The 10,650-nt window shown below is 31.9% G+C and overlaps 1 protein-coding gene across 1 annotated transcript; it reads right to left on the reverse strand.

Moving 5' to 3' along the window:
• Positions 1 to 1,955: 1,955 nt before the first annotated feature.
• LOC110026016 (probable choline kinase 2) lies at positions 1,956 to 8,570 on the reverse strand. The gene is made up of 7 exons (XM_020726756.1): positions 7,897 to 8,570; positions 5,524 to 5,645; positions 4,848 to 5,043; positions 4,223 to 4,340; positions 3,736 to 3,783; positions 3,527 to 3,630; positions 1,956 to 2,281 (listed from the first exon to the last, which is right to left on the reverse strand). The coding sequence occupies exons 1-7, from the start codon at positions 8,233 to 8,235 to the stop codon at positions 2,195 to 2,197; spliced, it is 1,014 nt and encodes a 337-aa protein (XP_020582415.1). The 5' UTR covers positions 8,236 to 8,570; the 3' UTR covers positions 1,956 to 2,194.
• Between the last annotated feature and the right edge of the window lie 2,080 nt (positions 8,571 to 10,650).

Genomic DNA, 10,650 nt, shown 5'->3' on the forward strand with positions numbered 1-10,650 from the left:
ATGGAGATTGGATCCCAGCTAAAAATTTTTTATCGGAGTTTTTCTCGAACTGATTTTGAGCCAATCTTAACTCGGCTCGGGATCAGATCGTCAACTATCTAGTTGAGGTTTTATCATGAGTTTATAGAAGTATCAAATAATTTCCGATTATTTTAAAATTAAGCTATAATAGTTTTATATGGGGACTATTTCAGTCCTCATTTAAAGAGCCTGGGACTACTTTGATACTTCTATAACTGCTTTATATAAATAGTTCGTGACTATTTTAATACTTTCCTCTTATATATAATTATTATTTCATAAAGGCTATTTGATCTTAATATTTTTTGGGATGTCAGTTTGATCTGATGAGTGATTTTCAATTGCAATCTAAACAAATTCAACCTAAAATATATTAATTTGAACTTAATCCATCATTAACAAACCAACACATGAATCCAACTCAACTAATTGACATGTTGGTTATCATGCGGAGGCCTGGCGGGCTTATCATAAACTTGCTTAGAATGGGCGGGCTTAGCTGTGATAAAATAAATATATTGTGGGCCCGGCCCTCCCCGAGCCCTCTTTGGCCTTGTGAAAACCCGACATAGCAAAACCCGGCCTAAACAAAAAATCTCAAAAATTTTTTGGAGATATAATTTGAGTAATGCTAATTTTTTATGAAATGATAAAGATTTGACTGTCATGTATGTAAATATGAAAGTGTAGGTGTTAGATATGTAAATGCATAAGAATTATTGGATATTGTTAAAATTTGTTTAAGATTTTAACTTGTATCGAGCTCCATTTCTGAGTAGAGCTGCTGCTATGATATTCAGATAGATTTGTGTTTTTTTTTTTTTTTTGGAATACATTTATCTTCTTGAATTTATTAATTTTTGTACCTTTCAGAATAAGAAGGGAATAAATCATTTCTTTAGTTGTTTCCACTTTATGTTTTTGCAAACATATATTAATAGAAGTCGAGTAAATTATGATGATATTCGGTCAACTACTAATTAGAGAGATTTTCTGTCTCATTTTCTATAATAAAATGATTTTTCAAAGCCCTTGGACTGGCTCGACCCGATGTTTAATGTGGGGGGACTTAACTGAGTATTTAAATAGAAATTGGGCTCAAGCTCGGCCCGTGCCTGTTTTGATTCGTCAAAGCCAATAAAAATCAGACCCACACCAAGCCCGGTCTTCCCAACGCCCAGGTGTAGCTATTATACATAATATTATTCAATTGACAATTTTTTTTTAAATATAATTTAATATGAATTTTTTATAAAAATAAAACTAAAGAAAATTAACTCCTTAATTTTTAGCTTAAACAAAATTAATTCAATTTTTTATTTTAGAAAATGTTACTATTTTAAAATGTTACTATTTTAAAATTTAAAATGTGAATAGATATATATAAAATAAAGAATTAAATTTGAAACATTCGATATAAAAATTCGTAAGGATTAAGTGGTACATATGTAAATCTTCCTTCAAAATATTGCCTTCTAACATCCCACGATCAATGTTTGGGTTTTCTCACCTCTATTTCTTCTTTTACAAACATGCACATATTCAAATTTTCTCTTTACTCAACTTTTCCGTGCTAAACCATATAAAAATAATGAATTGATTTATTGCTATTATGTAAACTTCACAATTCTTTTTTCCTTTATTTACCTCCACTAAAAATCCATGAATCCAAATAAAGCCTACACCTCAATAATATTTCTTGAAAAAAGTAAACTCAGAATAATATCATTTCTTAACTCGAAAGTCTAGCAATTAGAATGAAACCCGTTCAATACACAATTAACCTTGTGGATCATGAGCGACAATCTTTCCCTCTTCAATTTGCTTCTTAGCGTTGGCAGCAAATTAGATGCAAGATGCAACAAAAAAAAAAAACCCTAAAGGAAGAAGATGATGGCAGGCGGCACGTGCAACAAATTACGCATAGTCGAAATATATATATTTATTAAATTTAGGATATTTGATCCAAATTTAATGAACATAGATAGTAAATGTTTTGAATTTATTTTAAAATGAGAAAATGTAGGAACTAGCCTACTCTTATATTATATTTATCTCAAAATAAAACCAAGTAAATTTTGATCAGCCATGAGGGGCTGAACGAGCACTGTCTTTTAGCAAAAAATATATTGAGAGGGCAGCAAAATTAATAAAATGTGTAATCTACATGAAACTAAAGGATGGGCTTTCTCAAGCGGTACTGCTGAAATCTCTGTCTTGCATACGCAACATAATCAAAGTCAATTTCATTCACTTGTTCCTGCAAATAAAAGAAAAGATATTTATTTAGAAGATTGAAGAGCATGCATTTTCACAGGAGATAATTTGGGTATTTGAGTTATTACTCTGCGCAATTTACATACATGCCATTTAATTCCTATATAATTACACATCTAACACCTATACGTCAATTTTAACATATGAACCACCTTTCCTATGGATGTGTTGAACCTAGATTTGTCATAAATAAGAAAAGAAGAAGAGAGAGAATTTTAAGAGACTTAAAGAGTATACTATCAATAACACGTGTTTCTCCCGCCCTCCCAAAAGGGTTCCTTTACATTTCATTTTTCCTATATTTGTTGAAAATTGTGATAATTTTATGAAATGATGATAATGCCCTTGAAATTTTTTATTGTCAGTCGACCGTCGCTACTCGTTCACGAGATGATCATGTGTACAAACAAACCATTGCCTAACAAAACCTTCGCATCCCCTCTCCCAAGTTTGTGAGAAAATAGTTGTAGCAACTCATTTTCTCTAAGTTGAAATTTGTTTGGCTCGGTCAGTTGATCTATTCGGTCTCCACCGATTCAACGGATCTCATGCTCACCGGGGTCGATCCCCCAACCTAACACGTGTCCCATCCAGAATTGTTGGATTTTGTCCAATGTATTTTAATCACATGGGATGAAAATATGCAATTTGCTTTTTAAAAGTTAAAGAAACGAAGTTTTTGGCGGACAAGAAGGATTTGCATGGTTTAAATGTAGAAAAAACAAAGTTTAGGTGCTAGATATGTAAATGCATTGGAATTGGGAGCTATGTATGTAAATTCCCCTATTTTTTATATTTGAAACGAATGCAAAATATTAGTTACACTTTTCAAAATTAATCTAATGAAACTAAATCGGATCAAATTTAAGTACGAATTGTCTGATTAAAATTGTCAAAGTGAAATCGGTAAATAACATCCAACTAAATAATAGTAATATAAAAAAAATTATATTTACTGTCTTTAATTAATTAAAATGAGTGAAGTGTCAAAATAGTCCTGGATTACTGATATGGGGTCGTTTAGTCCCAACGTATATAGAAGCGTCGAAATAGTCTCCAACTAAATTGAAATTGAACTCTAATAGTCCTTGAATATTTTAGTCACAATTTAAAAGCTGTGGGGACTATTTTGACACTTACATAAATTTTGAGGCTAAAACGGCCCCATGTAAATAATCAAGACTACTTTGGCAATTTAATTAAAAATGAGAAAGGTTAAATGACGCACCGAGATTATACCCCATAAGCCCCAGATAAGATGGCTGACAAGAGCATATTTCTCAATCGAGTCAAGTAAATCATCAAGTTCCGCTTCAGATGGATCTTCTTCACCTTAACGAGAAAAAGGTAAAATTTTAGAGTTGTCTAAGAACGAAAAGAAAGACAAAGATATGTAGCAGGTGAGAGTTGGCATTTGCATTGTTTTAATGGATTTACCTGAAGATTTCAGATATATATGAACAAATCTTCTGCGCTGCTCAAGCTCTGCCATTGATTCGTAAAAACAAATTAGAAAAATGATTCCATCCCTACTGAAAAAATAAAAAAATAAAGCTTCCAGTGTACATTAGAGGTATTTTATTATAGTTATGTTGAATATCTTATTATTGGGGCCTACATACATACCGCATAATTCTTATTTATTTATATATCTAGCACTTAAACTTTAATTTTTATATTTATAACGTTTATTTTAATGTCACATAAAAAATATCATTATTACTAGCAAGAAAAATCAAAATAAAAAACACCATTTTTAATTACATGTTAACCAAATAATTGAGATAATTAATATTACAAAAAATTCCATTAAATCCAAGAGCTCCTAGAAGGACAGATGTATTTAGATATTGCATAATATTTGAAAATAATAATAATAAAATTAAAGGGCAAAAAATAGAAATATATAGCGCCTGCTATTTACCTGGGTATTTCCTATAGTCCAGAACATGCGGGGTGTCGGAATGGTAATCAGCAGCCATTTCACAAAAGTGATTAGCTATATCATATGCGATTGGGTTGAAGCCTGCATACTCGTAGTCCTGGGAAAACAAACAAGCAGTACAAACATGATTAAAGCATTCTTTACTAGGCCATAAAAGCTAATTTTAAAAAAAAAAATTAGTAATGTGTGCGTCTGTGTATGTACAAGTGCTGAAGCCTGAGAATGTAAATCACAGTTTTAAGAGGTTGCACCTGAAAATATGGGTTTTAAAACCTACAAACAGCTTGAAAATCCCTCAAAAAAGATGATTTCATGTTAACCTACAATTTATTCTTGAAGGCGTGTCCGAGGTTGTCTGCTAAGCACTCATTATCAACAGAACAGAAGAATCACATAAAGCATAAAGCATTTTTTTTTTTTTTTGCAATTTATGTATTTACTTTTTATTAGTTTAAATATTTTTTAAGGTATGTAGTTTACACCTTTGGAGCTCGAATAAGTTATCTTCTTGTACCAAACATAACATTTAATTACTTTTTAAAACAAATGAGTTATATAAATTGCACCAGACATAATAAAACAATAACAAGTGCTGATAACTCACTATTATGGTGATTTGTTTTGTTTCCTCGTCCATCATAATGTTGCCATATTGTAGATCATTGTGGCAGAATCCAATTCTGTGTTCATCCCCTGCCAACAACTTTTCCAAGGAACTAATCTGCTCTCCTAAAGTATCCAAACAGAATTCCTTAGCTTGTTCTGCAGAGCACAAGCTTTGGGCTGCTTTGAGCCAATTTCTATAAGAAACACAACCGGACCAGTGTCAGCAGCAACAAAATATTTTTGTTTTTTTATACTTCAGTTTTTATTTTCATTTTATTCTGTTTATGTTTTGATTTAAATTTAAACATATTTGATTGGGATAATTATTTAAACAAAACATATAAAAGTTATGCTATTCAAATATTAAAAAAAAAACAACGGAAAAATTATAAATTAAACAAGAAAAAAATGATGCCAAACTGGCCCTAGGAGTCATTTGGGAGTTGGGACCATTTTTATTTATTATTATTATTAAATATATATATATATACATACATATATTATACGAACTAAATTATATATATATAGCTAAAATATGGTTGTTTTTTAAACCACCCCAAGCACCTAAAATTTATATTGTTTTTAAAAAACACGTTCATTTATTTTTGAAAACAAAAAATAAAAAACAATAAAAATAAAATTAATCCCAAACAAGCGCTAAGGTTACAACATACCTTAATCTGTCCCATAGATGAACTCTCTTAGAACCAGGCATGTCGAGGTTGTGAAACTCCCTTAGTTTTGATGCTATAATAGCAGATATTTCTGGGTCATGCAGGTCAGTTGCCGATAGAGTCTGGAGTTTAAAACATACAGAAAAATATTAGAAGATTACATATTAAGAACGGCATGACAACAAACATCATGAATTGATACTTAAAATGAAATATTTTTCATCCATTTTAAACGCTTCATCAAATCAATCTGAACAAAATAAAGAAGTTTCATCTGAGCCATTTAGATCGAATCTATATTAAAATTCTTGATAAAACCGCAAATCATATTATTCATTTTTATCAAATTATTTCTCAATGAGTTGATCGTGGGCCGTGGCATATTAAAAAAATCATTTGGGGTGCTTGATTTGTAAATATTTATATTTTTGGTGGCCTACATGTAATTATGCCTTAATTTAATTTTCATGAATTGGATATCTGATGCGTTATTTTATTTTTGTAATCAAGAGCTAATAGAAGTCAATATCAAATAATATGGATGAAGTAGAATAAGAATCCAAAAAAGTCAAAAGAAAAACCAAACCTCTTCCGTGGAGAATTAGATTGCTGCACTTATATTGCATTCAAAGAAACCACAAGATTGAAAAAAATATATAAAAGTTTGTTAAACCAAAAGATACTGATTACATGGATCAAAATATAAATTTATACCCATCATCTTAAACTAATAGCCATGGTTAGCATAAGATTCAACTTAATCAAAACTTAAGTCAAATCACAAGAAAAAAAAAAAGGAAGATTTATATATAAACATACCACTCAATTCATATGTATATACATATCTAAACTTTAATTTTCACTTACATGCCATTGTACCTATTCATGAAAAGGTGTATTTCAGATTTTAAAAGAAAACATGATGGTATTTTTTTACATGAAATGAATGATTGGAGGGGTATAAATTATAAAAAAACAAAGTTTAGGAGTTATATATGTAAATAGATAGGAATTGGGCAGCATGAATGTAAATCCAACCCAAATTTCCACCGCCAAAGAATATGTTAAATCTTATCAAAACAAAAGAATTTATGTTTAACAATTGCTGATGAATTAGACACCACAAGAATATAGCGAGCAAGCAGAACAAAGCACACAATTACCTTAAAGACTAAAACTAGAATATGGAAATGACAATAAACATCTATGCATTCTTTAAGGCGGTGTTTGGTAGCATACTATTTATTGGATTTAACCATGGATTCATCTTAAATCCAGCCAAGCACTAGAAAAAAAAATATGAATCCACCGCTCCGTTAAATCTACTTTTGTCGGGTTCTGTCATTTTTACGACATAAATCCGACTGTGAGGAAAATTTATAATATTTAATAAATTTTATTTAATGTAAAACTAAGTTGAGCCAAACACCGTCTAAGACTGAAGTAATAAATTCCAATTTGATCATAACACAAATAAACAAATTAACTCAAAGTCTTATGCCTATAAAAATGTAAAAGTTATTCCTATGAGTCCACAAAACCCACATAAGAAGTTGATTTTGAAATGTAATGCCATGCTTTTCTTTTTGTATAAAGAATAAAATGTACTTCAGTAATAGCAATAGTAAGGCAAATCAATGCCATGTCTATTACAGGTTATTTATAATTTTTTTGGGAGAACGGTGGATTCAAACTCAAAAAACTTAACAACAAATTCATAGATATTTATAAACTAAATTAGATGACACAATTAGAAACTTGAAAAAAAAACGTAATATTTTAGTGGTCCATCAGAAGTTTGTTTCCTAATCGGACAAAATAGCCTTATCACGTTGTTTTCAAACTTTTCATATAACAGCTACATTAACAGAGTAATAAGTGACTTTTAGTGCTACGAAAGGCTCTTACCTTATCCAGTCAAGTAACAGTAAAAGGTGAATGAAAGGTCTCCCCAAAAAGCCAGAAATAACATGCAATCAAATTAACTATGTTGTAAGCATTAGTCAAATTCTCGCTTCTTAAATTATCATTTATACACCCATAGAAGAAAAATGGCATGAGTTACATAAGCTTCAAATTAAACCACCCTTTCTTAAATACAAATACAAATTAAAAAAAAAAAAAAAAAACAGAGGTAGAGATTCTGAGAGACAAATAAGATCCACTCATAAGTTAATTAGATTCAAGTGTCAAATTTAAATCTAATCATATAAGACAACAAATAATGACGAACCCAGGAAATTAGAAGCATAATAAACAGTTTGCTAGCAGATGTTGCAGGGTGAAAAAAGACAAATACCGCTTTACAAAGGAATCGCAAGGGAATCAATTAAAAAGAAAAAAAGAAAAAGATTCGTTGAGATGGAACCATACCCTGGCATGAATGAACTCCTCGACGCGGCCATTGTTGAATCTCCCAAGCAATCGCGGACCCTGTCCATGCCGCGACATGAACTCAAATGTCCGGATCTCATCCTCCCGATCGAAGAACACATCCACCCCTTCCCCATAAATCCTAACCAAAACCTTCCTCCCCCTTTCCCCTTCACTTCTCCCCTCTGCCACCCAATTGATCTCAAATACCTCGTTCGTCAACGCCCCCTTGAGCGGCACCACCTCTATCGCCCTCGAATCCGTCACGTCACTCCATTCCGACGCCAGCGAATGCAGGATCTTCCTCGCTTCGCTTGGAATCCGATCCAACACTTCCATCACCTTACCACAGGTCCGATCCGATGAAATCAGGGATTGATCGTATGAGAAAATACGGTATTGTCTGGCTTTAAGCTAATCTATTGAAATCCAAAATCTGCTTTAATTCCGATGTGATCAATCGAAGACGACGAAGACGGGGTACTTTTAGAGAATCCGATGAGAAGGAAACAAAGATGTTTATCACTTCCAGAGAGAGAAGCGAAGAAGAATTCGCTTAGTGAGTGAGAGAGGGCAAGAGGGACAGAGAGAGCTTTCGTCGTCTTTCTTTGAATTTTCTGCGGCGAGGAATGCGGGAGTGCAGTTCCATTGTTTATTTATAGGCTAGCAAGCAGCGCTTCGCTGCTCGGGTTGATCATTCTCTGCAAGTAACTATCCCGCGTTAACATTTTTTCTTTACTTTTTCCTCTGCACCCACAATACACCCTTTGTTTCCCCAAGCTGAGGAGTTGGGCGAAATGTTGTGTGCAACTGTGATCGTCTCGAATTTGGTCTGTAAATATAATGGATTGGGCATTTGACCTTTAAGGCTTAGAGCTTAAAAGGAATCGTGCTAATTATATAGGTTTATGAAAAATGTGCGTAAATTTTTTATTTTATTATTCTTCTGAAAATGGTGGCTCAAAAGTCAATATGCACATTTATAACTGGTAAAATCACAGCGAAAAATCACAAATCGCAGCGAATTACAACCCAACAAATATAACATTGTTTAATCATTGTAGGATGTATAATCTTGTATTGTTCATGGATTCATATAGATCTGGAGAAACTTGTGTAAGCGGAGCAGGATGAATGAAGAGAATGAATGTGTTCTGCAGGTCTGAATAATTCTTAATCGACATAATGAAGAAGTTGATATAAAGAGTAAGACAAAATGAATAAAAAAAGGAGTAAAGGAGATCCGCAGAGAGTCACACAGACTCAGATCTATAAAAAAGGCCTAGAAAATTGATCTCCCTCACCTCCAATCATGTAATTTTAAGAAAAATAATAAAATATGAGTTGTGGCGTCTAAAATTTATCAATGTGTGTCTCAATGAAAAGATTACAGTGTGGATATCAGACATCTCATAAATGATGATGTGATATGCGTGAATCTTTGATGTCGATCTTAACTTCTTCATTATGTTAATTTTGATGAACACTGACAAGACGAGCTCGTCTGATGAATCGTATTTATCAATCTCCTCGGTGAATCTGGAAGTTCAGTTCGTCGAGCCAGTTCGATTGGCTCATTTACTTTTTCTTAGGTACAAAAGTAAACATATGTTAAATAAGTGTTAGAATTCGTAAATTTTAAATATCATTTTTATCACAAGTTATTTTTTAATTTAAAAGTATTTTATGATAATTTTAATAACTTCTCCCCTGTTAAGCGTCCGGCGTAGCTCGAACTATCAATATCATGCGGAACAGTGATAGTGATGTAATAAAAAAGTAATGAAGGTATGGTTGAAATCTTATGTTATGAGTGTTCATTGCATTTATATGCCTTATATCTAAATTTTGATATTTAAATATATAATATTTTCGTATTATAATCATATTAGAAATGAGTGTTATATTAATTAGTCCAAAGATGAGCTATTGGTGAACAAGTCTTCAAGTCAGATTATGCATGAGAGTCTCCAAACGCAATTCAAACTTTTCAAAATTAGGTGTGCGGTCACCATCGACATAACTGACGCATCGTTTTTAAAACAGTGGCAATTATTCCTCACACACAAAATTAATGGGACATTTACATAAATACCACACAATTCCTATGCATTTACATATATATTACCTAAAAGTTTCTTTTTTAATATTTATACTAATTTGAATATTACATATCACATCAGAAATTTTACCATTTTAATTTTTAATTTTAAAAAAATAATAAAATTCACCTTTTCAAGCATATGGTGCCATATATGTAATAATTGAAATTTAAGTTGGATATGTATACATATAGGCATTAAGAGTGCATGTAAATCTTCCAAATATTATTTTTCTTTCATTTAAGTAACTCTTTTCAAGCCTAGTGTGTGCCACCGATAAGGGTGAACCGTGCACGAATTTTTTAAGATGATTTTTTTTTTAAAACGTACATATCTTTTTTTTGAATTTATAAAGAATACAATTTTTTAAGCACCAGGCAACACCATCAATCTGGGCTGTAAATGAGTCAAGCTCGAGCAAATGCCATTACCAAGCTCAGCTTGTTTGCTAGATTATGAGCACAAGCTCAAGCTTGGCTTGAACTAAAAATTTAATTTTTATATGGGCTCGCCAAAGAAGGTATTGTTGGCTGCAGGAGAAGAATGATATAAAAATAATTCACCAAAAAATGCATTAAAATTATTATCGATAGGTTAATCAATACAGCCTGAGATCCAATGAGCAGAGCCGGGAAGAGCTCATTTAATGAAC

This window comes from Phalaenopsis equestris, unplaced genomic scaffold (assembly GCF_001263595.1).
Source record: "Phalaenopsis equestris unplaced genomic scaffold, ASM126359v1 Scaffold000347, whole genome shotgun sequence".
Taxonomy (NCBI): domain Eukaryota; kingdom Viridiplantae; phylum Streptophyta; class Magnoliopsida; order Asparagales; family Orchidaceae; genus Phalaenopsis; species Phalaenopsis equestris.

Coding starts and splice junctions, on each gene's coding strand:
- LOC110026016 (XM_020726756.1), bottom strand. CDS start 8,235: ATGGAAGTGTTGGATCGGATTCCAAGCGAAGCGAGGAAGATCCTGCAT. Junction 5,646..7,896: donor AGGAGTTCATTCATGCCAGG/GTATGGTTCCAT, acceptor TTTAAACTCCAG/ACTCTATCGGCAACTGACCT. Junction 2,282..3,526: donor GCTTATGGGGTATAATCTCG/GTGCGTCATTTA, acceptor TTTTATTTGCAG/GAACAAGTGAATGAAATTGA.